Raw genomic sequence first — 27,107 nt, forward strand, 5'->3', positions numbered from 1 at the left:
ATTTTTCTAATTATTTTTAATTATTTTTAAATTTTTCTAATTATTTTTAATTTTTTTTTTAATTTTTCTAATTATTTTTAATTTTTTTTTTAATTTTTCTAATTATTTTCATTTATTTTTTAATTTTTCCAATTATTTTTATTTAAGTTTTTTTTTAATTTTTCTAATTATTTTTAATTTTTTTTTTAATTTTTCTAATTATTTTCATTTATTTTTTAATTTTTCCAATTATTTTTATTTAAGTTTTTTTTTAATTTTTCTAATTATTTTTATTTAATTTTTTTTAATTTTTCTAATAATTTTTTTTAATTTTTCTTTTTAGAAATTGTACGCGCCTTTACTCACTGTATCAATCAAGGATGGGCCATGTATTGGGGAACGTCCAGGTGGTCCGCTATGGATATCATGGTACGCTTAATTATTCCATCGATCAAATTTATAACTTAACTAAATTAAAATTAACCAACCCGATTTGATTGGTGTTTAATATTAATTTGTGTTTAGGAATCGTATACAGTAGCGAGGCAGTTTAACCTCATACCGCCAGTAGTAGAACAAACCGAATATCACATGTTTCAAAGAGAAAAAGTAGAATTACATTTACCCGAACTTTATCATAAAATTGGTTAGTAATTAACTTAATTATTTAACCAATCAAGTGTTGATTTTAAATGTTTCGTAAATGTGGTGTGTATTTTGTTATCTATGTTTCACGTTATAATGAAAAAGTTACATAGCCTGGGAAAGAGACACCAATATTATTGGCGATACCTTTTAACTTGATTTTGTAATATTTCAGGGGTGGGCACCATCACGTGGTCACCCCAAGCATTTGGGGTGCTAACCGGGAAATTTGACGAGGGAGTCCAACTTCTGTCCAGGGGCTCCGTCCGGGTAAGCACTAAACCTGAGTTAAGACGTTAGAAGACGGTGACCTGTGCCCTCACTGAACCAAACCTAACTTAACCCTAACCCCGAAAACAAAACCAAAGGTAATTAAGGGTGTTTCGATCAAGGTAGGTAATTATGGGACTGAAGAACAGCGGGATGGTTCTATAGAGTGGTGCTGAGATGGGAGGAACTAAATTGTATGGCCTGATCTGACGACTTCCAATATGGTCCCCGGACAGGTTACCGTCTTATCTCCATGAGTTATAGTCAAGGGTTGACCTTATATTTCTAACTCTAACCTTAAATTTCTTTGGTTAATTTTTTTAAATACGACAGCAACAAAGTATTACGGCTTGCCACGAAAAAATTAGTTCCGAAGAAAGCGGACGCAGCCCTCGCCATCAGTCCAAAATGCAAGAACTCACTTACCTGGCCGATAAACTGGGTTGTACTCCTACTCAATTAACCATCGGTAAGATCTACCACACCTGTCTCTCTTTCTTTATTTCTTTTTCGTCTATTATTACGTGTCGGTGATTGTCTATTTTGGCCAAAATCGACGGAAACCAATCAATCGTAAGCTTCCTTTGTTCCGTGTATAGCATGGTGCTTAAAGAACGAAGGTGTTCAGTGTGTGCTGGTCGGGGCCTTTTCCGTGGAACAGTTGTACGATAATCTGCAGGCCTTGCAGGTATGACAAATCTAGCTTCATTTTATATACTTTCAATGATGTATAAATAGCTTTCACTAAAAGGCAATAGGGAGAAGTTTCTCCCGTGCACTTTGTCAGGGACATTATCAGTTCAGATTAGTTCAAAATGAACTGCTACAATCATTCTTTTCTTTTAACAAATAGTTCCCCAATATTTGTGGGAATTTTCCTTTAGTGAAAACTGTGTATACTGATTCTTTTTATTAATGTTTCCTTCCAATGTCTATTGAGTGTGTCGCAACCAAATGTACAGGGTGTTTATTATAAGTCTGTATGCATAAATTAAGGGGGGTGTATTCTTTGGGAAATCGATTTTGACTATAGAAAATGTAACTTCTATCTTCTATATCCATTTTGTTTACCACAAGGGATACTGTTTCAAATCGAGTTAAGATTTATTTAAGTGTTTTAGGGATGATTTATCAGAAACACCCTGTATATCCTTGTCCAAAATTAATAGGTACTTTATAGTTGCACGCAATTGTTGTTGTATGGTTTTTGGTTTATTCAGTATTAGTTTATTGTAATACCTATAAGAATATGATTTGCTATTGTTTGCCGTAAGATATATTTTGACACGCTATGAGTAAGGTATTGAAAATAAGTATGACAAATATAGTAATTCGTAGACGGTATTTTAACAGAGAAATTCAATGTTGTTTATTTATTTTTTTTAATATTAAATTGTTCCCAGTTATTTATGTAAAATACTACAATATTTATGATATTACCTGACGTTTTTGTACACACTCTTTGTGTTTTTAAGTTGTCTTTAGGTTCTGTATAATATTGTAAGCTCGATGTTTTTGTAAATTCGTTTTGACTGCAGGCCATCTTGATAATGGTATAGCGCGAAAACGAGAGACTCCTTTCGTGTTTTTGGTAGAGATTTTGTTTTTCATTTAAAATGCACGCCTTTCCCATTTCTTACGTGAGAGCGGCGAAGATTAATCCCCAAGTGGGACGCGAACCGTCACTCGGGGAACACGCACGCGTGCACGTATCCTTTAAAGCGGATTTACAAAACCCCCGTTTTAAAAATGTATGGCCTCTCTACGCGTAAAGTCAAAAGACTATACTGGAGAAGATGAAGTACTTGCCCACAAAAAAAAAAAAAAAAAAGAGAAAGTAAGACGCATCAGGCTATTTTCAAGATTGCATCATCACGGTTATTGGCTACTATAAGTTCCTAGGCTAGTTCTGGAAATTCTCAACAAAATCTCTCTCTTGAGAATAAGAACATTTGTCCCTAATTGAGTTATAAACCTGTTATCTTAAAGATTAAGATGGTTTCTGACCTTCGACACCAAATGATGGATCTTATTATAGACACGATATGGGATGGGGGAAATTTGGGAAGAGGGATTTCTTTGTCGATGTACAAAGATATAAGATTAAGATTCTTATTAGGGTAGCAACGGTTATTCTTAATTTAATCACCTTTTAAAGCTAGGCACGAAAATGATACGTATTGACGACCTAAGCTCACAGTGTGGTCGCAAAAAACATTACTTCTTTACTGACCAGTCGCGTTGTTCCCCGTGTCTTTTAATCTTCGCCACCTCTACGTAAGTCCACGCTTCAATTACCTACCAAATTCCTCAACCGGATGGTGTCCATAAACCATTTAAAAAACAAATGAACCCCAATAACGATGAGGGGACGAACGATAGGTGGTTCCTAAATTGACGAGCAGCATACTGATCGAGGTGGAAAAGATCTTGGACAACAAACCTGTCCGTCAGCCAGTGCAAAGGTGACTAGCGCTTCCCCGGGACTCATGGTCCAGGGGACGAACAGGCAGCCTGGCCGCTGACGTCAGCGAAGACACCCAAGACTCTAACGGCACCAAAAAATCCATCAACGAAAGCTCCAACCTTCTAGACAACATCATGAACTCGTGTACCATACAATGACTGGCCGACTGCAATTGCCCGACTGATCTGCTACTACGTATTCGCCAAATTATATCCACACGAATCACTAGTAGCAACAACGCGTTCGCCCTTTCACGACCTCCCGTCTACGGAAACTGTAACTCCCCGATTCCGTCGAACGATTCCGCCGCTTCCACCGCGACCACCACACCACCCACTACCACCACCGACGAGCGTACTAATAGGGGAAATTAAGACATTCCACCTTTAATAAAAATAAACACTCTCATCCGATCTCGTCACGTGGTATCCAAATGGTGGCTGGTGATTGGCGGAGAGACTTAACGCGTGCTACGTATATACGCTTGTTCATTACCATCAATTACTATACGAAACCCCGACAGACAGTAATTGATAACATTACTCACACCTTTACCTAACTGGCTTATTTTGCTGTCGATATTAAGAGAGAGTTTCACCCCATCATACTTCCCAAAAGGAAGTAGGAAGTAACTTCCACCCACCCGGAACTCAAGTATAACGCTCTCAAAATAAATTACTTTCGCTGAGAGATCAATCGATCTCTGAAATAATTTAATAATGTAGGGTTTGGTCATTAATACTTAAGACTAATTAAACCTATCCTATTCCAAGTAAGCTTAACGAAATAAATAAATAAAATAAATATCATTCCAAGTTTCTATTTCTAAAGAGATATTGGATCTCTATAGTTTATAGAAACGTAAGTCAATGAATTTATGCTTCGAAAGCAAAGGTAAGAAATTACGGTATGCCTACTACGTCTTTCGAAAAACATTTATTTACGCTATAAACACGATTAAACGAGATATTCAAGAATTTCCTTGAAAATTCCATGAAAATATTTGCGAAACTCTTAATACTTTCATAATTAAACTTTAAATTAAATTAATCAAATTTGAAATCGAAACTATATACAGGTCTGTATTCGAAATTCGATTAACCGGATCCGATGTTTAAACCCTAAGCTATCACGATGTATTAACTAATCTATGAAGTACATTTTGACAGCTAAACTAAACTAACTTAACCTAACTTAAACATTGGAAATTAAATTGAAAATTCGAAAACACTAAAAAATAAAATAATAAATCAACTCTCCTAATATCGACTAGCGAATCTCTAATTTATACGGGTTTTATTATTTATTTACATATATACGCGGCTTCCTCCTTAACAAACAAACAAACAAATAAACCATATAAACAAATAAACAACCAACCCAACCAACTCAAAATAAACATAAATAAAACTGGACTAAAGTCGCATCGCCTTGAACTAAATAAAAAATATATTAAAAAATAAATAAAATATTAATAAATCCAAATTTGTAAATATAACGTCAATTTAAAGAGTAGAATTTTTTCCTAGCCAAAGCGAAAATGCTCTTTATTAAATATAATAAAGGGCTTTAATGATAATTAATTATATTTAGTAGAAGAGATTTGAAACAACGTTTTTCCGAGTCGGTAGTTTGAATACGATCTAGAAATTGGTGATATTATTTACGTTTTTACATATAAACACAACAACAAACCATGAAAGTGGATGCCATGGAGAGGGATACATTTTTTTCGTGATTCCGCTATATTATATTTCCCAAATGTCCTTAAATGAAAAAGGATGGTGAACGTGAAAGATATTTGCTATTTTTATTGATCAAACTGTTAGATAAGTTGAAACTCAATTTGAAAATTGCTATGTACAATTGAACAATTAATCTATGGAGATAACCAAATACTCACTGGTTTTATATTATTTTTCCAGTTAGGTATAAATAAATAAACAAATACCTCCAATACGTTAATTTAAAAAAATCTAGTCCTTGAGCAGATTGGAAGGATGAATTACTGGATTTTCTAAGCGTCTTAGAAATATTGACAGTGACGTTTCTTTAGTCTAAACAGGCCTCGAAACAAAATATTACCTTAAAGAGAGTGTAAAAACCCCACCTACCTATTATTACCAATCACAAACAAACCAATTTTCGACTTAATTTATACTCCCTTTAAATATAGGCTCAACATTCAATATTAATCGTCCAATTACTTGCCATTAAATTCAATAAAAATAGTCAAAATTAAATGGCGTTTCACCGTTCTTTAAAACCAAAGAAAAACACCCCTTCACCCTCCAATGAAAAAAAAGAAAAAAATAAACAATTTTATTTTATTGTGTACAAAGAATTTGAATATATAATTCTTGTAAATACGGGAGTTTATGATGACATTGAACATTTTGTTTTGCCGACGTGAAACGAGTCTTTGGCGTCTTTTACACATCATTTTGTCGTCGTCAATAAACAAACAAATAAAACATAAATAAATTCAAGATTATAATAACAAATAAATAAAAGATAAGAAATATATATATATATAAATGCCTTCTGCCATATTCTCGCGCTGACTCCGGTGAAAAAACTGTTTAAACAAATAAACAAATGTGTTTACGTCTTCTGGGATAATACAGTTAATAACTTCGGGGCTTTAAAACTCTTGGACACTCCCACCAACATTTCCTCTCTCCAAAAGAAAAAAATGACTATCGCAAAAAAATAAAAAATAAAATCATTAATGGAATTCAACTTTTTTTTTTAAAATGAAATCGAAAAGAATATGAATTCGTAAAACTTTGATATTAATTTTTTTAATTGCGTTTATTCATTCCCATAATATTTTAATTAGTTTTAATTAACGTAGGAATTCCAGAAATAAAGCGTGGTTTTATTACGAAAAACGATTATGGTTCAAAAAGAGATTAGTTTTCATGTTTTAAACGATCCTTTCCACGTAACTGAAAGGGAAATCGCGCCTTCGCTCTAGGCATTTGATGTCACGAGAACGCGCAGTTCCCTAAATAATAATTCCCTAAATATATTTCAATATTATCAAAGTTTCAAGTTGATTATCGAATTACAAAGGTCAAAATTAGCTTCATCTACCCCTGGTAGGTAGCTTCTCCCTGAACGCTGGTGTGTAGTAAGAGAAACATTTCTACAGGGGCCTATTCACCTGTTCTGTGATTTGGTGGTATATTGTCGTCATAAAGAGTTATTTTGTTTAGTATACTTTCATAATTTTGTTGTAGTTTATTTAAATTTTTTCCGGACCTGTGAACCCAAATAAGAGGGTTCCTCCCTGTTACAAAAGGGATTGTAATTTTTCAAGGGTCAATAAATCATTCATTCATTCATATTGGATTAACATGCGGTTGTTTACCCCTTTAAGGCATCTTACCCTTAATGCGAGTGAATAATTTTAACCAGATTTTTCTCAATTAAAAAATTATCATTAATAATTAACGCGATATTTCTGGAATTCTCGTCACTACTTCTTAAAAGGTTATTTAATTATTTTGGAAACTTTCCAAACCAAACCAAATATGCATCGATAAAATTGATAAAAGGTTATTACTAGGCGTTCGCTAGGTTTTTTGAAGTATAAATTATAAAATAAATATAGATTAGACGGCGCTAGTAAATAAATAAATAAATAAATATTTATAAAGGGGGCAATTTAGATAATGGTGCAATGAATTAAACGCTATGCCTTTAGATAATAATAATGTTTAACTGAAACTCAAAAAAATAAATAAAAAAGTTAGAAAAATATTTAAAGAGTTCTCAGGCTATCAAAATTTTAAAAATGAAAAGAAAAACCAAAAATAAAAACAAGTTTAAATTAATCGTAATTAGTTGGATAAATAAATATTTTAAAAAAATAATAAAAAAATATAACAATAATAATAATAATAATAGTTTTAGCCATTTGCCTAATTAATAATTAATAATTATAGATTTTTCTAATTACATTTTCAAAGTTTCTAATATAATGACGATGTATTTATAAAGTTGTTTGGAAACCCCCTCCCCCCTCCCGGAGATAAAAAATACGGGACTGACTTAGGCCTAGAAGAAATTAATTAGATAAAATTAAATTAAGAATTCGCCGTTAATTTATTTACCCTATGAGGAACAATACACCCTCCCATTTATTTAAAAAAAATTTCCAAGGAGTATAATACTTATTATTTATTGTTTTGGCCTGGCTGTGATTTCAACAATAACCAAGCCCTTAAATTAACATAAGTCGGTGGGCTTTTGCTTTTACTCATATCATATTATACGAGAGGTAAACAAAAATAAGAAACATGAATGATTGTGTAAACCAATTTTTATATAATGGGGAAAGGGGGAAATAACAATACCAATATGTAAATAATATTATCAATTTGCGGGCTTATTTTTAAATTTAAGTTTTAATTTATTTTTAACTGGTTAAATGACCCTTGACCCTTATACATTACGAGAAGAAACGGCGTTTAAATAGAGGCGTAGTTGTTAGGTATAACAGAAGTACATAAGTCTACTATTTGAGAGAAGTATGCATCTTCAATTATGGACTCAAAGGAGCAAATGAACTCGTGCTCTTTTGACCCTCCATTTAGGGTTAAGAAAATATTTGGGGTTACGGTTTTGCGGACGGCAGTACTACCAGGTTAGTTTTGTGGGTGCAGGATATAAAATCAATACACTTCTCTCAAACAGTATTACAATTAAAAATTTGGAGTAATTTAAACATAATTTGTTTTTTATAACCTATAAAATATTCAACTCCATATCTCGCCATTCCTAAACACTTAACTGATATTACAATTAATGATAATTAACCTAGCTATATCGTACATTACATTACACGAAGGCTATCTTTAAATATTTGATTTATAGAGAAACTAATCACCATTAATTTAATCATACTTAACATTTAAGTGTATGTACACGTACATTTAATCGTCCTAACTCAAAAAAAATACCCGACTCAAAATCATGACAAAAAACTGTAAATTTCGCTGGCGTACTAAAGTAATTAAAAAAGGTTTAAATTTAATTAATCCTAAAATAATACAACGATATATTAACGATCTCCCTGTAAATTTAATTTGATTTTATTATTTTTTAATTATAAAAGCAAAATTTGCTCAATTTGTTAAATATCTCATTTAGTTAATTTGACAAAAAAAAATTACAATTAAATAATTTTTACCTAAATTAAAATTAAAAATAATTCAAATCACCCACTACGCCGTATAGCTCAATAAAAAAAATCGCTCAAAACATTTGAGCCTGGTTGTGAGCATACCCTATTATTCATTTCGCTCCTAACATTAATTAATTTTAATTTTAATTAAATACGTTTCAGCAAAAATTATTAATAAAATTTGGGGGTTACGAATTGACAATAAAATAAATTCCAATGAATTAAACAAATACCAGTTAAAAAACGTGCACTGTTCATAATATATAAATAATATATTAATTGTTATGTTGCTCAGACATTTTAAGTGCCTTCCAGTTTGCTATGCCTGTAACAGTAATAATTGTGACAAAAAAATAATGATAATTAATAATATTAACAAACAAAAATAAATCATTAACAAAATCAATTTATTGAATTTAATGCAAATGTGAAGAAAAACAATTAACATCTAATAATAATAATAATAATATTATAAGAAACGTGTGCACTCGAGTCCTTCTAGTTAATATCCCCTCTTTTAAATTAATTAATTTTCGCGAGAATTCATTGGTGCTTAAAAACAAATTAAGAATTATAAATATATTTTTTAATTTAATTAAAAACTAAATCATTTCTTTTAGAAGTCTGTTTGTGAAAGTTTTATCGTTATGTTTATACCTGGATAGAAAATCAATAAAGTAATATTGTAAATAAATATTTGGGAAAGGGCGTAAACATAAAATTAACTAATTAAAAAAAACAACATTAGTCAGGAGATAAACAAACAAACAAACAAACAAATACTACGAGTAGATTTTAGAATGAAATTTCTCTAAGGGAAAAAAAAAATTAAAAATAAATAAAAACAACCTCACTTCTGTAATATAGATTAATTACGGTACGGCAATATTTAATGATATTAAGATAATTAATTATAGATAATTCATTTTAGGGTTCTTCTAAATAATAAAATATGCGATATATAAGTCTATGATACTTAAAAAATATAAGAAACCAAAGGAGATTTAAAAATAAATAAATTAAACCAAAGATCTATCAATATTAAGTAAGCGTAATTAACAAACAAATAATCAAAAAAAAATGAACAAGTATTATTATTAAAATAGGGGAACGTTTCTTTTCACAAACAAACACTAAAAAATGATGACGAAAATATAATAAAACAAAATTTTTGAAGGATAATATTTTAATTTTAGGGTTAGCTTAAATATTATATTTTTCAAAGGGATTTTAAAACTCAAAGGCTTAACGAATTTGAGTTTTAATTTGGACGCGTCTGATTGGTCCTTTCCTCGCATTAGGTCGTCGTGTATACCCCCTCTTTGTGTATTTCCTACCAAAAACAGACCAATTAGAAGCGTTCGAAAAATTCAAAACTGCTAAGCCTTAGTTTAAAATTTCCCCCTTGAAAATATATATTCCAAATTATTTAGGTTTTTATTTTTAATTAAACACTGTTACAGTGAAGTTAGCGGTGCACAACGAATGTACATACAATAATAAGAAGTTTTTTCCCCTTAACGTCGAAACTTTACAGTGCACAAGGTTTTCGCAAAACCACATATATCCCAAAAACAAGCAAGATTAAAATACCAAAAAAATTAAACAAATTTAAAAACTATAAATAGAAATTAACCAAAAAAAATTAAATAAATAAATTAAAAAAAACCACGTTCTTCATAATAATGTTAAACATACTATTGTTATGGCAAAAAACCCGTTTTTTCAAGGGTCTTATGCTTCTGTAATAATTATTATAACAAAATTTCTTCATGATTGTACAAAACAAAAATGAAGAAAAAAAAATTGAATTTTTGTATTTTTCACGCCAGCTTCTACTCCAGTTTGAAGCTGGTCTAATTTACACATTAATGGAAATAAACAAAAATGTTTCTTCTTTCACTCTAAAAGTTAAAACAAATCGAACCCAACCGCCCTTTAAGTAAACTTTTGACCAGTGAGGCTTGTTTGGCGCTCCGTAATAATGTCACTTGCTTATATTTTAGGAAATTCAACCCTAAATTATCGCGTTAAACGATTGCCACTCCAGTATAATTATTTTTGGAATTGGACCTTTTCTTTACTCGGTTTTAATTGGCTCTGATATTTCCCACGGATCGTGTCGTGACACCCGCCCTTTAGTGTCGTCTGATTTAAGACGGTTTTCGGTATGAACCATGAATATTTTTGTTCTAAATAATATATAATTTTAAATTTATGTTAATTTAATGCTCTGGATCATATTACGTACATTTTTTAGAAATAATTAAGAAGAATTAGAGAATTACAACTGAAATAATATTAGGAATTTGTTGGTTACATTCAAAAGTTCAACGTTTCGCGCCAAACGATCTACAGGTTGCAGCCTGCTACAGCTTCAGACCCCGTGAATGGCGCAATGAAATTGTGATCCCCGATATACCTACTCGTTTTAATTTACATTAACGGTGATTAATTAACTATAAAATATGTAGAAACGTATCTTGGATGTCCAGAAAACACATAAACTTAATCGAAGTGTGTTATTTCGGTTTTAAAAGGCAAGATGCGAATGGATTTATATTGTGAAATCTCACGTGAAGAACAATGGCATTCTCAGCCAAGGCTTATTGTAGTTGTCAAACATCGAACTTCAAAGCGATGAATTGACTAGAGAAACTTTACAGAAATACAGATTTTATAATAACGTGAGTGTTTTAATTTCAATTTCTAAGCATGATGACGATGTTTATTAGCTTGTTGTAATAAGGGCTTAGAGTTTAGTGCTTAAGTACGTGGCTTCCCTTTATATTACCTACTTGAGTACTTGGAGTAAAAATTTGCCAAAATGGCTACTAATAACTTATCACAAACCATAACTGGAACTAGTTTTTATTCATTCGGAGTTTAGAATCAAGTTATTTCAAACAAAGAAACTTTATTAATACAAATACAAATACAAATACAATTACAAGTAGTTAAACGAAGTTAAAGGTTAATCAAGGGAATTAGACTTATTTCCATCTGTCTGTATTCCCTGTTCCAATAGACGTTGTTGACGCTTCATTTCCTTTTTGACATATTTTTCATTTCGTAATTGTTCTATGAGATTTGGATCGTCTTCTGACACAATTAAGTCTACAATTGACTTGATAACTACCGCTTCTTTAGTCTTCTCACCGTAAAGCCAGCTATTGTCCTCAGGATGCTCAATCTTGTATTGCAATAATTTATCCAATTCTTTTCTCAATTTCTATTATCGAAGAAACATTAATTAATTCTGCTTCAGTACTTACTATTAATTTAATGATAACTCACCATGACAATTGTGGCAGTGTGGGCGGGACAATTAAATACGATCCAATCATCAACCGAGACAATTTCTTTCCCATTTTGGTCCACGGACATCTTTAGGTCCCCTCCAAAAAATAGTAAAGCGTATGGGTAGACCATCGTGGTGTCGTAAAGATATACCTAAATATTTAAAATACGCAAATTAACTTTGAAAATTAGCAATAATTAGCGGTAATTACTTCGAAACTCTTCATTTTGAGGTAATAGACCACCCATTCGGATGGAAATACTTTCGTTGCAATATTAACTGATTTTGAATGAAATGAAACTTTGAAATCAGTTTGCGTTTGCAAGGGTGTTCCTCTATATTAATTAAGTGTTAGATTAATTGCAATTTTCTTGGAGATTAAAGCGAAAACTAAGTATGATTAGTTACCTGTTTTTAAATTTATGATTTACAACTCGCCTCCTAACTTTAGCTACATTAGGATATAATCCTGCGCAAAGGACAGCTTTGAGAACCATCTCATTATCGGAGTACATATTGAATGCGGGATTTTTGGGATTGCAATCGTTCATAAAATTTAAATCTTTCAAGTTTTGCGCGAATTGCAGTTTCAATTTAGAAAGCATCTAAAGATAAACGCGAGATATAGTTAAAGGGTCAAGGGTCAAACTCAAAAGTACTTACTTTTAACGTAGGCTCGGAGAGATAATTTTCCCAGCAAAATTCCCTGTTGTTTCCGTTCTTGCAAGCTTCTTCCCATTGCTACAAAAATTAAGAACAATTAAAGTTATCATGGCAATTACGATACCACCCCCATGATTGATATCATTTCCGTACAAAGAAAGCTTTGGCCAGCATCAAATGATCACTCCTCAAATCTCCTGCAATCTGTTTCTTCTTGTCATTCACTTGTTTCTCCATTCCCTAAGAAGAAAATTACACTCAAACGGACATGAATTGCAATGACCGAGTGTCATCTTACCAATGGAATTGTAAAAGCGTCTTTGAACGATAGACTAGCGGCAACTGTAAGAATAGGGTCCAGGCATGAGAAGATGACACCGAAAAGTATCATTCGTCCTGTTAAGGGGTCCATAGGTAATCGAGCCAAATGGAATCCAAGTGGAGTTAGACATTCTTCGTCGTTCAAGGCGTTCTGTGATATAAATCAGATTATAATATTTATTTGCCAGGAAAATTGCAGGCAACAACATAACACTGAACTCGGAAATCAGTTCACGTACGAGTTTTTTAAGTAGTTCAATTGAGATATCTACGCTTTTTGGGTTTGGTGGATTCATGGCTTTCTCCAAAAATGATTTAATTTGACCCAAGTTCATAATCTAAAAGTATAATTAAAGGTACCGTCCGTTTTAGCGAAAATTGTGATATGCCTGAACCGTACAAACAAATGTATGCCGCTGCGCACCTTTATTTTTAAACATAGTGTTTCCAATCTCGTGCGTAACATTTCAGGGGCGATGTATTGATCAAGGGTCATTTCACGGTATCGTGTGTATAAGTGGTAACAGATTCCCGGTGCTACCCTGTAAATTTGACAATTTCACAAATGAGGGAGTCAAATTTGGAATAAAGTTTCGTACGTACCTTCCAGCTCTACCCCTTCGTTGTTTCGCATTAGCTAAAGAGACAAATTCCGCTTCCAAAGTTTCCAAATTTTGTTCTACGTCAAAGTTTTTCATCTTCATCTTTCCACAATCGATTACAAAGACGACGTCATCGATCGTGATTGAAGTTTCGGCGATATTTGTAGCTATTATAATCTTTCTGACACCACGAGGAGGTGTATTGAAAATCTCTCGTTGGTTAACGGTGTTCATTAACGAATGAAGGGGTAAAATCAAATATCGATCTGAAAACATTGATAGGGTGCTCGTAAAATTCAATTTATCAGTACGTTCTACCCATAATACCTTTGGAAAAGAACTTATTTTCTTCTAAGAGATTGTGCAGTTTACGAATATCATCCCAACCGGGCAAGAAAACCAAAATGGCTCCGTCCTTTTCGTTCAAACATATGTGTTGTAAAAGTCTCTCGATTAAGTTAATGTCGATTGTTTTTTCATCGAAATCCCGAAGAGAATTAATTGTTCTTGGAGAGTAACTGCGTAGATGTACTTGGAAATTAAAATCAACTAGTTTAATTTGAAAGTTGATTACTTACCTTCCTGAAAGTGAACGATAAAATGGTTCCTTATCCTCCAAGTCCGACTTTGACCCCTGATGTCGACATAACCTTTTCAATTTCCATTTTGGTATATTCGCTGTATCGACTCTTGGAGGAACGTACCTGGTAGAAAATTAAGATCAATTAATTTCCTTTTAATTATCATTATGATTAAAGAAGAATGCAATATGGTAATTGTACCCAGTCATTTCCAAGACATCTTCCAGATAATGTTCTCTGACAGGATACGTGTAACCAGGAATGTTGATCATGGGACATTTTCCTGTAAAGTGTAAGATAAGATTTACACCTTTTTCTTCGTAAGTTCAGTTCTCCAACCATCTCTTACCAAAGTAACGCGAAAACATATCAGCATTCAATGTTGCGCTCATAAGAATCAATTTCAAGTCGCGTCTTCTTGGTAAGAGATCTTTCAGGATGATCATCAGGAAATCAGTATCCAAATCACGTTCGTGAACTTCATCTAGTATAATGTGCGAAACATTGCCTAGGAAACTGTACCAAAGATTTAATCTTACTGAATTGTTTTAGATGGTGACGTGTCGAACTATACCTATCACTTTTGAGCCATTGCAATAATATGCCAGTTGTACAATACAGAATTGATCCTTCAAATCGTGGTTCTTTCCTGCAAAAGATTGCAACTTTGAAATTTCATAGTCTTAATTAAGGATTGGTTTTGAAATTAATATATACTTTTCAAGTCTAATTTGCCACCCAACGCTACTATTTTTGCCGCATGTCTCGGCTCTTTCTTCGGCAACTCGTTCAGCAACCTATTAATGCAATATTAATGAATTATTTTTTTTGGCCTCCTTCTGTATTGAAGGGTTTAGCTTACTGAAATGGCACTAATACGTCTTGGTTGCGTGCAAATAATACGGCATACTGAGGCTTTTTCGGCTTCAAGGTATGAATCCAGTATGAATTGAGGAACTTGAGTTGTTTTACCACATCCGGTCTCCCCACTCAAAACCACCACTTGATTGTCCTCAATCAGTTTTAAAATTTTCTGCAACGTAATGAATGTTTTAGAGACTCCTACAACCCAAACCAAAATAGTTTATTGGTTTAGTTCATTATACCATTTGCATCTCATATGCAGGAAGTTTCTTGCGAAAATGCTGCATTTTCTGGTAACGCGACGTCTGTTTTATTTGTTGAAAATCTTTTAGGAGGGTTTCATCTAGTGCTTGATTTCTTTGAAGACTTTGTACATCCGGGACAAATACTTCGTGGAAACCTTCATTTCTTAAACGACTTCCATCTAGATATTCATTATAAACTTGGCTGAATGCGTTTCCGTCTTCTACTTCCATAGCGACGTCTCTTTGATTGTCGTCTGTGGAACTCGTACATTCAATGGCGTTTAAGAGTTTATTTAGATGCTTCGTTCTCTCACTATCTATTTCTACATTTGAGCGCTAATTGAAATGAAATCATGAAAAGAGGCACAACATTTAATTGACATTTAAGTTCACTTCACGTACATTTTTGATCTGATTTTTTATGGCCCCACGTTTAGCGTAAAACATTCCAATGGCTTTTCCGCGAAGATTTGGCGGGTGTTTATTGCCTCTGTTGGTAGTTTGATTGTCTTCACCACGATTGGAACTATGTCCATATTGATCACGATCCGAGTAATGTTCCACGCGATCATTACCACTCGCGGAATCTCCTTTTCGATAACGTCCAGGTGGTTGATCACGATGGTCAGTACCACTGCGATAACGTCCAGGTTGATCACGATGGTCAGTACCACTACGATCATCTCTTTTACGATCACCGAAATAACCATGTCCAGGTTGAACGCGACGAGAAAAATACTGATCAAATTGATCACGAGCACTAGATGATCCCTCTTGGTTAAAGAAACGACCTAAGTCAACGTCTAAGTAATGCCCAGATTGGTGATCGCGACCAGAATAATGTCCCCTATCATTATCAAATCTTTCCGAATCCGAACCATCATCGTTTCTACGATCTTTATAATAAGTAGAACAATTGTGGAACCCTGAATATTAATAATGTTTGGAAGTTTAACGAATAATTAATTTGAAACGTCATAACTTTTAAGCCTATACCAGAAACCCTCGTAATTTTTCGGAACTAGGACTTACCTCGTGTCCCCCTTCCTCTTTGCCTAAAACTCGCCATGATCAAACAACTGGAAAGACTAAAACTTCTTTGGTTCATAAAAACACAACCTCGATTAAATTCAAAATTTAGCGGGGTCCCTTGTCAAATTGGAACATCTGTTAGTGACAGTTCGTCAACCCCGAGTCCGGGACAGGAAATTGTGTACCAGCGGCGGCTGCTAGCTGTTTGGCAAAACAAATGACGTCAGAGTGCGCGAAATTTAAATTTAGATAGTTTTATTTTAGTTCTACTTTATTTAATCGAATCAATTCGGTTCAGTCAGCTTTATGAAAATCTGCGTGCTTTTAAGATATTTTTTTTAATAGGCCTAGTTGAGATTTTAGGCCTATATGTGCAAATTAACGAAAACAATGAGTTTTTCAAGTGAAAAAAATCCTTTTTATTATTTCATTACATCTCTTTTATATCTTGGATACATTGAATGATGGAAATTTCCCCTTTTTCTTAGATAACCCTTTCCCTTTCTTGTTTTTATTTTTAATGCCCTTTAAATCTGGCAATGGATAAGCTGTTACAGTCTCAGTTGCGTCTGACACTACATTCTTAATTTTTTTATTCATTTTGGACTTCTTTTTTGATATAATGATATCCTCAATTTCTCCGGAAGAAACTGAAGAATCCGCTTTAGTATCATCGATAAGATCTTCCTCGTTTTCATCCTCTTGCAAAGATGAATCTTTTACTGCATCGTTATCCTGTTGTTCCGTCACTATTTCAACTGCCTTTGTTTCCATCTTCCGCTTATTTTTATTCTTCTTGTCACCTTTTAATCCTTGAAAATTAGCGACTCTATCCGGGATCACCATCTTAAGAGGAACATCTTCAACTCTTTCCAAAATGGCGACGAAAAATCCGTTGGTCAAATGCTTCTTTGGAAAAGCTCTAACACATTTGTGTCCAAACTCAAAGGACTCGTCTCCTCTTTCAGGCCATTCAGGAAACGTATCGGCAACCTCGTATTGATTAGGGAAATATTCCAAAGCAGCTTGAACTACTTTTTCATTCTCTTCAACATTGATGGAACAAGTTGAGTACGCGATTCTCTTCATGTTGGGGAAACCCATGGCGTGCGTCAAAGCTTGTACTTGAAAACGTGTTAGAGCTCGGAGTTTCGTTTCTGACATTTCTTCTTCAGCTTCCGGTAAATATTCCGTCAAACGTCCGACCATTCCTGAACTTGAACAAGAGGGGTCGACTAATGCGAATTCGGCCATATTGTAGGGCTCTTCAAAAGAATTTATATCCAAGAAACTAATGCAGGAAACCTGGCAACAAGTAACTCCCGAGAAACTAAGGATTTTCTTCATAGTTTCTACTCTTTTAGCGTTTCGATCTGAGGCTAAAATTGTGCTATTGGTTGGGAGGAAGAAAAGCATCTTTGAGAATTGTTCTTCTTTTAACACACCCCAAGAACTAAGTATCTACCCTTCATTTCCAATCCATGTCGCCAAATGACACGTTTTCATCCCAGGGGCAGCGCAACTATCCAATATAACACTCCCGGGTCGAGGTGAAAGCATTTTAACTGGGAAACAACTCGCCTAAAACCCCAAAACACTATTATTCTCTTTCTATCCTGATCCGCAATTGCTTTTACAAACCTTATCGGAAATGTTAATGAAACCTTGCGTGTAAACATTGCTAGAGAAAAGTGGCTGATTCGAATTAAAAACTAGAAGATCGGGAAAATGGTAGTCAATAACAAAAGTGTTCTTTCGAACATGTTGAACTTTTGTCAGAAATCTGTTTGTGTGAAAAATAACGTAACTATCAGTACTGGGGCGTAACACCATTACACCAACCCTCGGGTGTGTAAATGGAACTCACTCTTCAAAAGTTACGGAGTTACGATCATAATGAACTTGACCAATGTTTTCTTTGCGAAATAATGAAATAACATCTTTCACAGTTGTTAAAAGTGTATTTACACGGGCGTATTTGGGTAAAAAGGCTAGAAGAACGTTCATGGAACCAAATTTTGTGAAATTTAACATTTATATTAAGTTTCCAATCACCATATTATAAATAAGGGTTACAATTAAATCGTTTAATTAACAGTCTGATTAATATAAGTGGAATTTATTGAAAAAGTATAATATATGTGTGGGAAGTGCGTTTTCGTTAATCTAGTTTGCTTTCTAAGTAATCCGGTTTCATTGGCTTTTCATTGTACGCTTGGTAAACAAACAAGCCGAGAACAACATGCACAACCACGACGCTGACTATGGTTGAATAGATATAGCTGTTGCTACTGAGAACTCCGAAATAATTCTCCACCACATTTCTGGTTGTGAAAAACGCCACTAAAGGTAGCGTTATCATCATGAGACTGTAAATCATTAAACCTTTTAAAGGATTCATGATATCGCAAAATCTGCAATTAAGAATTCATCATTCAAGCCAAAAAGCAAACTAGATTAAGTTTCGCATTAAATACACACCCATCCCTTAAGATTCGATGGTTTAACTTACCTTGAGTTTTAACTACTTCAACACGAGACTCATCCAATGATGGGTCTAATGATTTTAATTCTTTCAAAGCTTCTACGAATTTGGCTCTATTTTCTTGGAAGGGGCGGTTTGCCTTGGTTAAAGGATGTATTTTTCCTCTACCAAACAATAGCTCAAACGTAATTACTTCCGAATATGACAAATCTTTATTAGGGATTTTTAATTCAGCAATTTTAGCACTGTTCAGAACTTGGTCAATAATGGCCTTATTCTTTAACGTGTTAACGACAAGATAGAGGAGGTGTCGCTTATTCTGTAACAATGTTAACGAAATGAGATTAAATTACGCGAACTTTGGCCTCTGAGTTGATACTGATAATAAATCATAATCATAAAATCTCCCCACGCGGTTATAAACCAAGGCTTACCGTAAATTTGTTTTGATAAACAAGCGTTTTAATATGGCCCTTCTTTTGATACGCTCTATTCAAAACGTACGCCGCTGCTCTATAAGCTTCCGCGAATGAACTTTTCTTCGAATCTAAATTCTTACTACCTTTACCTTTAAAACTAACTTTACCATCAGCAGCATGATTAGCGCGATCTTGTCGTTTTCCTTTGGGTACCGCCATTTTTAAGATGACGTCACGGACGGCACAGTTCAATTCAGAACCGCACAGATATGATAGCAAAATGATGACTTCAAATTTGAACTTGGAGGTTTGACCATTGAAAAGCGCTCCAAAGTTCGAAGTCGGGGGATTGGGGAAATTTTGGTTTTCAAGTTATTTTTTATTAAAGAGTGATTTATTTAATTTGGATAAAAAGAAATGATGATATCACTTGTGTAAGTAATTATTTTAATTAGCACGATAATTTTACATAATATAAGATATATTCTAAGCATACTGAATTTGTGAACTATGAAAAAATTGCTTTACTAATGGATCTGCCTTAAGCCTTGGTAGAAAAAATAGATTTGAAAATTACATACTACTTACTAAGTAGTATGTATGTAAGTAGTACTTAGTGACCTTAAAAGGACAAAAACATAAAACTGTTCACTGGGTGTCAATTAGATTACGATATGTTAACTTTATTAAGATGCCCTCATTGTTAAAATATGGTTAACTATTTTCCTGAGCTTTCAAAATCTTCCTGAATGATTCTTCATTTAATTGAATCATAATAAACGAATACGTAGCTGTTATTCCAAAGAAAGAAAACAGGGCGTTCTTCTTGAGATCAGAACAACCTCCAATTTTCAAAGCCTGGTTTTTCGCTAGTTTAACCCTAGAAACAAAATACTGCCATTCTTTGGCAGTGCCCGCTTCCAAGGCGTTTTCCAAGACTGATCCCAATGTTGATCGCAGTTCTTCCAGCCTTTCATTCACCTTAGAACCCACGCAGATCATAATGGTGATAAGAACCATGTTTTGAAATTGCATGGGTAGACGAAACAGCAGGCTAAACTCGTTATCTTCCCCTAATTTCGCTATGAAAGTTCTTATTGAAACGCAGGTGGCGTAGGACGCGTTGCAATACCAGATGAATGTTACGGTAGATAGTATATTATTAGCCCGTTCCACGTATTTTAAAACCTTCTCGTAGTCTCTCCTGACTGGTAACAAGCATTCTCCCGATTTCAAAGAATCAATTATCATTTTAATTCTCTCTGACAATAGTGTCATGACGAAACTGAACAAATTTCCAATTACAAGCACCTGTTGATAGCAAATTTACTCGAATCACAATTAAAATGACTTTCCATTAAGTTAGAATGGTCGATTAGGTCACGCTTAACGCAAAATTAGAGATACTGACCTGAAGGATCATTATGGTCCAACAGTGCGTTAGTAGGTCCACTGTCTCTACAATCGTGATAGCCCTCAAAGATAGTAGCGAATAAATATCGCATCCAAAACAGTAATAATTTGCTTTCCAATCTGTTGGGAGTTTGCCTTCAGTTACGATAGGCGATGACATAGCGTTACCCGTTATGACGCAACCGTAAATAAACGTGAACAATAATCCAATGTAGAAATGCCTCAGAATGCGAACCATTTTATCGGGGTTATTTCTGTTGATGTCCAAGGTGAGATCATTCACTAAAGCCTCGATTGCGTGGCGTTTGTAGTAAAAGACACACAAAGTAATGATTAACGCCAACATGTAGAACGTCAAGTTAAAAATATGGAGCCATTTATTCTCCGTGAATAGCGTTAATAATGTCGTTAGGATTATATAGAGTATACTGATGGAACACCAAATTTTAATTAAAGTTACGGTAATTTTGCCGTATTCGGACAACGATTTACGTTGGAACCAACACCCCGTCTTAATTACTACGGCCATCTTTTTTTACGAAACCCTATACGTTAATAGTTCAGATTGCTCTGTAAAGTATCGAAGTGGTTTGTAAGTTTTGGTTGAAAAACTCATGGGTGTGGTTTTGTCATTAACGCTAATGTTTACTGTTAAACACAAATATATCTGTAGTTTTAATGGGATAAAATCCAACATAGATTAACCCAAAGTCACGTTGCACTTTTGAATATTTTCCCTCGTGACAAGTACCAAAATTAATGCCTTATTAAGATCACTATGCGTAGTATTTGAGCTTTACTAACGACTAATACGTCACAAAATCAAATCTTCAGTGGTACAACGCAGTTGTAATAACTTTTCAAAATTATTCACCTAAAACTTTAGTTTAATCTACTTCTTACGTGTTTTGGAAAGGTGTTACCGTTAGATGAATAACAAAGAATACAATTTTTAGTGGGAAATCGATTAATCGATTTGTTATCTTTATGGTCAAATATTTACCTATCAATAAAATGAAGAATAAATTAAAAATATTTAATACACACTAAAATTATAATAAATACACTGGTTTAAAAAATATATTCAAAACTATGACGTGAGGAGGGAAGGTGTATTGAAAATTAAATGATTCTATATTTACTAATTCACGAATATCTAATTCTGGTTATATTTCTTATCCAGTTATTATACGAGGACACTCTCGTGTACAGTCCGGGAAGTAACGGTCGACCGCAACCGATACCGGCCGAAACGACACCCACAATGGTGATACGACCTCGAGGACAAGTAATCAAGAGTGGACCACCACTGTCGCCGTAGCACGAGTCGCGTCCACCAGCGGCGTAACCGGCGCATATTTGAGTCCTGGCGAAATGGAACTGTTGCTGACGAGCCACGACGTACCAGGATGAACATTCGGAGTTGCTAATGATCTCAACCTCCACTTGGCGTAAGGTAGGTGAGAACAAATTGTCCGTTTCTTTCGTGAAACCCAAACCTAGCGCGGTGGCCATGTAATCTAAAGGCGGTTAAGGTTAAATGCGTCTTTGAGAACACGTTTTACAAGTACTTACTAGTGTAAGAGACTCCGTGCACTGGTAGACAAGCCGGTAGGACGTACTCGTTGTACTTGAGGGGGTAGGCCAGTTGTAAGATGGCAATGTCGTTGAGGTAAAAATTATGCGCTGAAAAACGCGGATGAATGTAGATTCTGGCCACTCTTACGATGACTCCGGTTGAACCCAATCCCAGGTTAAATATGGTCCCCGCTTTCACCGAGTAATGAGCCGGCGAGTAATTGATGACGCAATGAGCGGCCGTCAAGACGTAGTCCCGCGATAAGATCGTACCCCCGCAAGTGTGAAATCCGTTGAACGTCACACTAACCATCCAAGGGTTCTCCCCTTCGCTGGCTGGAGTTCCACCGACTATACGACCATTACGGTAACTCGTTAATCGCCTACCACACTCGACAAATTGAACGTTGTTGCTTTGACAAGAGATTACGCTTATCGCTGAAAAAGTCGCTAAAGTAACTAATATAAGCGCAAAGTCGTTGCTTAAGGACATAATTTTATGAGGGAAATGTAAAGTTTTAGGAGAAATTTTCTGTTTCGTCGCGCATTTTTTTTTATTTCGCTTCTTTGACAATCTCACAGATTGCGATGGTTAACTGAAATATCTGACTACAATTTAGCGGGTTTTTTTAATCGAAATGACAGTGCAAGCTAAAATGTTTTATCAACTCAGCGTGATAACGAACGTTAATTTTTGAAATCCTAAAAATGCAGAAATGAAATATAGACAAGTTTTGATAACTTTTTATTGATCACTAGCGGTACCCTGCGCGGGTTTGCAATTCCTTAAATTGAAATGGAATTTAAACGAAGCGCCATTTGCACGGTTTTACCGGACAGTTTCCTGTGTCTTGTGAAACTAAACACCAAATGGTCTATCTCCATGATGTGTTATTTTTTTTAGAAACAAATTTTTTACAGAGTCTGGAATTTAGAATATCTATAGCATCGTGAAGTTGTTAACGATAAAAGTTAAAAAGCGTTTGATAATTTGCATATATGTTAGTGATGTTGGCATTTGCTAATACCAATTGAAAGGTTGAATTAAGGTCCGTTGACAAATTAGAGAAAATTCGAATCTTATACCGTTTTGCATTGTTGTGATTTTCTTGGATTGAGAAGGATTTCCCTTTATTGCATCTATGTCTATTTTAATATTGCTCCGTGGTGACAGATTGCTAGCAACCAATGGTTAATGGTTTTAAAGGTTGCGACGCTTGATTTGTTTGGAAACCCTTGATTTTGTAAGTTGGTAACTTAGTATTTCCATCAGAAGAACGCACAGGGCAAAACCTTGCATGGCTACAATGATGTAAACAATAGGCAGAATGTGTTCCAACGTCAATCCCATCATTTCGGTGTTGTCACTCTGAATAACGGTGTCGCTGGTCAAACAGTTAACTTCGTAATCCTTGTGACTCGCATCGACCCATCGGTTAAAGATCTGAGCTTCCACCATCCATTTCACTCTTTTTTATCAAGATTGTGAATTTTAGTCTGAGGGAAAAATAAGTTTAAAGTCTTATTATCTAAGTACCTTTTGTTGATTTCACGAAGAAGTTTAGTGGGAAAATGCGGTGTCGCGTAGTAGGCTAAAAAGTTTGAGAAAGCCGGTTCCCGAATGAAATACAATCGACGTTTGCCAACCATAAAGGGACAAACATTTTGCACAGCGATTTTGGCCAGTTCCGCCGGTGCCATTATGACTGCTTTGCCGGATTTGACGGCGTCGTACGGATCCCTTTTGTAAAAGAAGTTCATGTGTTGCATACCATCTTTATTCTTAGCCAACATGTTCTTCCAAATTTGTTGGTACTCTTCCACAGGAGATTCCTGCATGATCGATTGTTAATTGTTGGGTTTATTTTGAGATGGTAAAGGCGAAGGTTTCGTTTAATTCCACCAACCTCGAATAGTTTTTCCAAGTAACCAGATTTACGAAAGTAAATAGTCAAATCGGGTCTTTTAGACAAGTCCTTGACGGTGTACATCGTGTCATCGGCTGCCTTGATCATTAGGGCCGTTTTGAATTGACTCGAAAAGGCGTTCATCATGATTATGACGGCCATGAGCCATACGCCGAAGATGAATCGACTTTTATGCAACGATGGCATTCGAGGAGTTCCTGTTCAATAATTAAACATATTAATGACGTTACGCTAATTGCGTATAATTATAAACAACCTTCCAAGAAAAGGGAAGCCACGAACATCCAAAAGTTTTTTTCCAAGTTAGCGAATCTCTCTATTTTCGAATCTCCTTGGAATACTTGATGACTTACGTCAAAAATCGTCACCGACATGGCAAGGGCGAAAATAAGGGTTAGTAGAATGTACCAGATCTAAAGATAGAGTTTGCGCGTCTCTGTATGGTTTATTGAACAGTGTCGCTTCATTATTCGCTGTATTACCTCTCTGTCGAATGCCAAGATAAACTTTGAAAAATCGACGTCTTCCGAATCACCAGCCGAAGCGAAGAAAAAGAAGGTGAACATGAAATAATAAGTGCCCAGTTGAACACCTTGAAGTTGTTCCTCAACCAATACCTCAGGACCAAAGACGATGTCAGTTTGCTACTTGTATAAACAGTGCTGAAGACACTCTTGCCTTTTATTATTATTTTTTTAAGTTGACTTACATTTCTTTCGATCATTCCTCGGAATGATGTCCAAGATCCATTTGCCAATTTCAAAGAGACCGTACATTGGTCAGGGGGTGTTAGTAATTCGTATCTTTATATTAAAACATTTTCATTTTTCCGAAAGTAATAATTTGTTATAATAAGGCACTAAGGTACTTACGAGAAATTAAGTTTCTGACTTAAGCTTTCAACCAAATACGGAAGGGGACCGCTGAAAGAACTTCCCGAGCCCATTGGAGGGAAGACGTACGGCGGAATCTGTTATAAAGTTGTTATTATTATTTTATTAGTTATCGCCCTTAATTTGATATTAAAGTTTAATTATTAACTGACGGGGTAGATTGCCGCTCTGATGTGCATCCTTTTCGGTTGGTAACGTTTTTACCGTCCTGCAAGTTTGAAGTGAAGCTGTTTTCAATTTGAGTTTATTTTCCAATATCGAAAACGATTATTTCTTAACTTTTATGTGGATTGCAAAATATTTATTTTGCATAAAACACTGATAAACGTTTCTTTAAATTTAAATTATTCATTTAAATTTATGAGAAAAGACGATATTTTTATCATACTAAGTATTTTTCTCAATTTTATTACCTTTATAGTTTCATTTTCTTATCCATAACATTATCATTTATTGGGGTTTATTTTATTTTATTTTTATTTATTTTAACAATTACGTAATAATGCGCAGACGATCTAGCAAATTGAGTTTCCGCGACATCGTGATGTTTATTTTAGCAACTCGTTAACGACGAAAATGCAATTAATTGCCTAGCCTAATGAATTATTAAAAGTTATTATTACCAAAGTTCCCGCAACTTGTACCGGAGACCCACGCTCAATTGTATCATGTAAACATACATAGTAGGTAATGAACAGAATACTATGGTTGGGGATATTGTCCTTTTTGGGACCGCTTCGTCATACGCTTCAAAAGCGAATAAAATGCTAAGCAAGGAACCAATTTTATGTGTAAATTATTTATTGTTAATTGGAGGCGTTATCCTTTTGGTTATTTATTCGAAAGTCGCTGGAAGGTGACTTTTACGTTTTTTATTTATTCTTAAACAACTTACATCGTGACAAGATAATATATTTACAAAACACTACAAGTGCAAGTACAAGTGGAGTTATTCCCCAGATTTTGTAATTTTTGCAAGACATCCGGGTTCAATTGGATGTAAATGACCGCGTAGGTAATGGCTAATCCCGTGAAAGACACGAAAAGATTTTTGGTGATGACGAAGCATCCTCCCAAACGGATGCCATTCTTCATCGAACCCAGCTGGTGATACAACAAGTTGATCTCTGATTGGTACCCAGCGGCGATGGCGTGCTCGGCCAAAATTGGGACGTTATCGAAAGATTCGGCCAAGACTTCCGGGATCTTGCTGGCGTAATAAGTCACCGTCGTTAGGGTAAGGAGGTCGCTGCAGTTCAAAGTGACGTGATACAAGAAACTGAGGTTTGTGGTACTTCCGGCTCGTTTGATGGCTTCCGTCACGCCGTAACAGGTGTGTAGCAACGTAATGACGTACCAGAACAAGACGATGTCTTGAAGAATAGAATTGGCATCCTCGATCAAGATATTGAAACGGTTTAATCGGGAACGCAGGCTGCCAAGGAATGGACCTAATTGGTCCAAAGTGTGGAAGGTAACCTGCGGAATAATTTGTTACATCTACGAAAATATTTGAGTTAGACTCATACGAACCAAATCCTTGTTAAATCTCTTGGCGATGCTAACTATGGCCATGCAGACGAACGCGTAGAAACTGGCAATAAGTATTCCGCAACCGATGACGCAGTAACTGTAAAACGCTAGATCCGCCGAGCTCACTATACGAGATTCCCACATGCTGAGCTGATTGGGATCGCAACTAAAGCAATAATATTCGGCGCTGATTATGTACTGATTATCCGTTGATTTGTCCATCATGTCCATGGTACCAACTACGGCCAAAGTGGTTCCGATTATAAGAGCCAAAATGACGAAGACACGGGTTTTTCGGAAGAGTCTTCGCAGTACTAACGGATCCGAGGCCTCCAACGAAGTAAAGAGTTTAAGCAGCAAAGATTGGACTTGCTTGCGACGAAAAAACAGGATGTACAAGGCTGTCATTTGTCCGATTTGACTTAAAATGTACCCGGCTAGGATGAAAAAGGCCCCTTCTCGAGGAGTTTGTATCAAGTAGGCCAGGCTGGTCAGAAGGGCGTAATGGATATAGACCGCGGACAGTATCAACCAGCACTTGAAGAATATCCAATTACCCTTGCCGACGTGCATTTGAAACTTTCGAGAATTTTCTTTTACTTCTGAGAAACGGTGGTCCCCTTTAATGGGGACATTGAATCCCTTTCGGGACGATGGAAACCATAACGAATTTTTCAACGGCATAGCGTCAACT

The 27,107-nt window shown here is 34.9% G+C and overlaps 6 protein-coding genes across 14 annotated transcripts in view; 1 reads left to right on the top strand and 5 right to left on the bottom strand.

Moving 5' to 3' along the window:
- The window catches only part of Hk (potassium voltage-gated channel subfamily A regulatory beta subunit hyperkinetic), a 63,866-nt gene extending 53,093 nt beyond the window's left edge, over positions 1 to 10,773 (top strand). For 5 of the 8 annotated variants that reach the window (XM_089866237.1, XM_089866236.1, XM_089866235.1 and 2 more), the window contains 6 exons: positions 323 to 408; positions 505 to 625; positions 800 to 894; positions 1,228 to 1,363; positions 1,494 to 1,582; positions 3,277 to 10,465. In XM_089866237.1, coding sequence (XP_089722363.1) covers positions 323 to 408; positions 505 to 625; positions 800 to 894; positions 1,228 to 1,363; positions 1,494 to 1,582; positions 3,277 to 3,363 — 614 coding nt within the window. In that variant the 3' untranslated portion in view covers positions 3,364 to 10,465. Of the gene's footprint in view, positions 1 to 322; positions 409 to 504; positions 626 to 799; positions 895 to 1,227; positions 1,364 to 1,493; positions 1,583 to 2,432; positions 10,466 to 10,561 lie in introns of those variants that run through there. The other 3 variants (XM_089866233.1, XM_089866232.1, XM_089866234.1) reach the window with 3 other exon arrangements.
- Positions 10,774 to 11,452: 679 nt separating this feature from the next.
- Positions 11,453 to 16,356, bottom strand: Rhau (ATP-dependent RNA helicase Rhau). 2 transcript variants are annotated; one of them, XM_089866216.1, is made up of 20 exons: positions 16,165 to 16,356; positions 15,535 to 16,028; positions 15,130 to 15,468; positions 14,886 to 15,056; positions 14,741 to 14,820; positions 14,598 to 14,672; positions 14,373 to 14,539; positions 14,225 to 14,306; positions 14,021 to 14,146; positions 13,770 to 13,960; positions 13,444 to 13,708; positions 13,265 to 13,382; positions 13,080 to 13,178; positions 12,818 to 12,991; positions 12,673 to 12,759; positions 12,520 to 12,597; positions 12,265 to 12,461; positions 12,068 to 12,191; positions 11,853 to 12,008; positions 11,453 to 11,787 (listed from the first exon to the last, which is right to left on the bottom strand). In XM_089866216.1, the coding sequence occupies exons 1-20, from the start codon at positions 16,238 to 16,240 to the stop codon at positions 11,530 to 11,532; spliced, it is 3,357 nt and encodes a 1,118-aa protein (XP_089722342.1). In that variant the 5' UTR covers positions 16,241 to 16,356; the 3' UTR covers positions 11,453 to 11,529. The 2 variants fall into 2 exon arrangements, with proteins under 2 accessions (XP_089722342.1, XP_089722341.1); XM_089866215.1 differs by having other exon boundaries at positions 15,535 to 16,058; positions 16,165 to 16,355.
- A 203-nt stretch (positions 16,357 to 16,559) lies between these two features.
- On the bottom strand, positions 16,560 to 19,313 carry Nsun5 (Nop2/Sun-like domain containing protein 5). The gene is made up of 6 exons (XM_089866230.1): positions 19,084 to 19,313; positions 18,677 to 18,968; positions 18,032 to 18,155; positions 17,806 to 17,947; positions 17,630 to 17,745; positions 16,560 to 17,554 (listed from the first exon to the last, which is right to left on the bottom strand). The coding sequence occupies exons 1-6, from the start codon at positions 19,285 to 19,287 to the stop codon at positions 16,606 to 16,608; spliced, it is 1,827 nt and encodes a 608-aa protein (XP_089722356.1). The 5' UTR covers positions 19,288 to 19,313; the 3' UTR covers positions 16,560 to 16,605.
- A 409-nt stretch (positions 19,314 to 19,722) lies between these two features.
- Positions 19,723 to 20,688, bottom strand: LOC149702416 (uncharacterized). Its single transcript, XM_089865776.1, has 2 exons — positions 20,480 to 20,688; positions 19,723 to 20,379 (listed from the first exon to the last, which is right to left on the bottom strand). The coding sequence occupies exons 1-2, from the start codon at positions 20,639 to 20,641 to the stop codon at positions 19,783 to 19,785; spliced, it is 759 nt and encodes a 252-aa protein (XP_089721902.1). The 5' UTR covers positions 20,642 to 20,688; the 3' UTR covers positions 19,723 to 19,782.
- Positions 20,689 to 21,487: 799 nt separating this feature from the next.
- On the bottom strand, positions 21,488 to 22,762 carry LOC149702417 (uncharacterized). The gene is made up of 2 exons (XM_089866242.1): positions 22,057 to 22,762; positions 21,488 to 22,001 (listed from the first exon to the last, which is right to left on the bottom strand). Exons 1-2 carry the CDS (start codon positions 22,550 to 22,552, stop codon positions 21,628 to 21,630), a joined length of 870 nt encoding a protein of 289 aa, XP_089722368.1. The 5' UTR covers positions 22,553 to 22,762; the 3' UTR covers positions 21,488 to 21,627.
- Positions 22,763 to 23,523: 761 nt separating this feature from the next.
- LOC149702418 (glutamate receptor ionotropic, kainate glr-3-like) lies at positions 23,524 to 25,059 on the bottom strand. Its single transcript, XM_089867115.1, has 7 exons — positions 25,033 to 25,059; positions 24,860 to 24,957; positions 24,697 to 24,790; positions 24,470 to 24,631; positions 24,244 to 24,400; positions 23,967 to 24,184; positions 23,524 to 23,892 (listed from the first exon to the last, which is right to left on the bottom strand). The coding sequence occupies exons 1-7, from the start codon at positions 25,057 to 25,059 to the stop codon at positions 23,524 to 23,526; spliced, it is 1,125 nt and encodes a 374-aa protein (XP_089723241.1).
- Positions 25,060 to 27,107: the final 2,048 nt, after the last annotated feature.

The sequence above is a fragment of the Phalangium opilio genome, unplaced genomic scaffold (genome assembly GCF_054372755.1).
Source record: "Phalangium opilio isolate 3A_F unplaced genomic scaffold, DU_Popi_V2 ptg000017l_1, whole genome shotgun sequence".
NCBI classification, from domain to species: Eukaryota; Metazoa; Arthropoda; class Arachnida; order Opiliones; family Phalangiidae; genus Phalangium; species Phalangium opilio.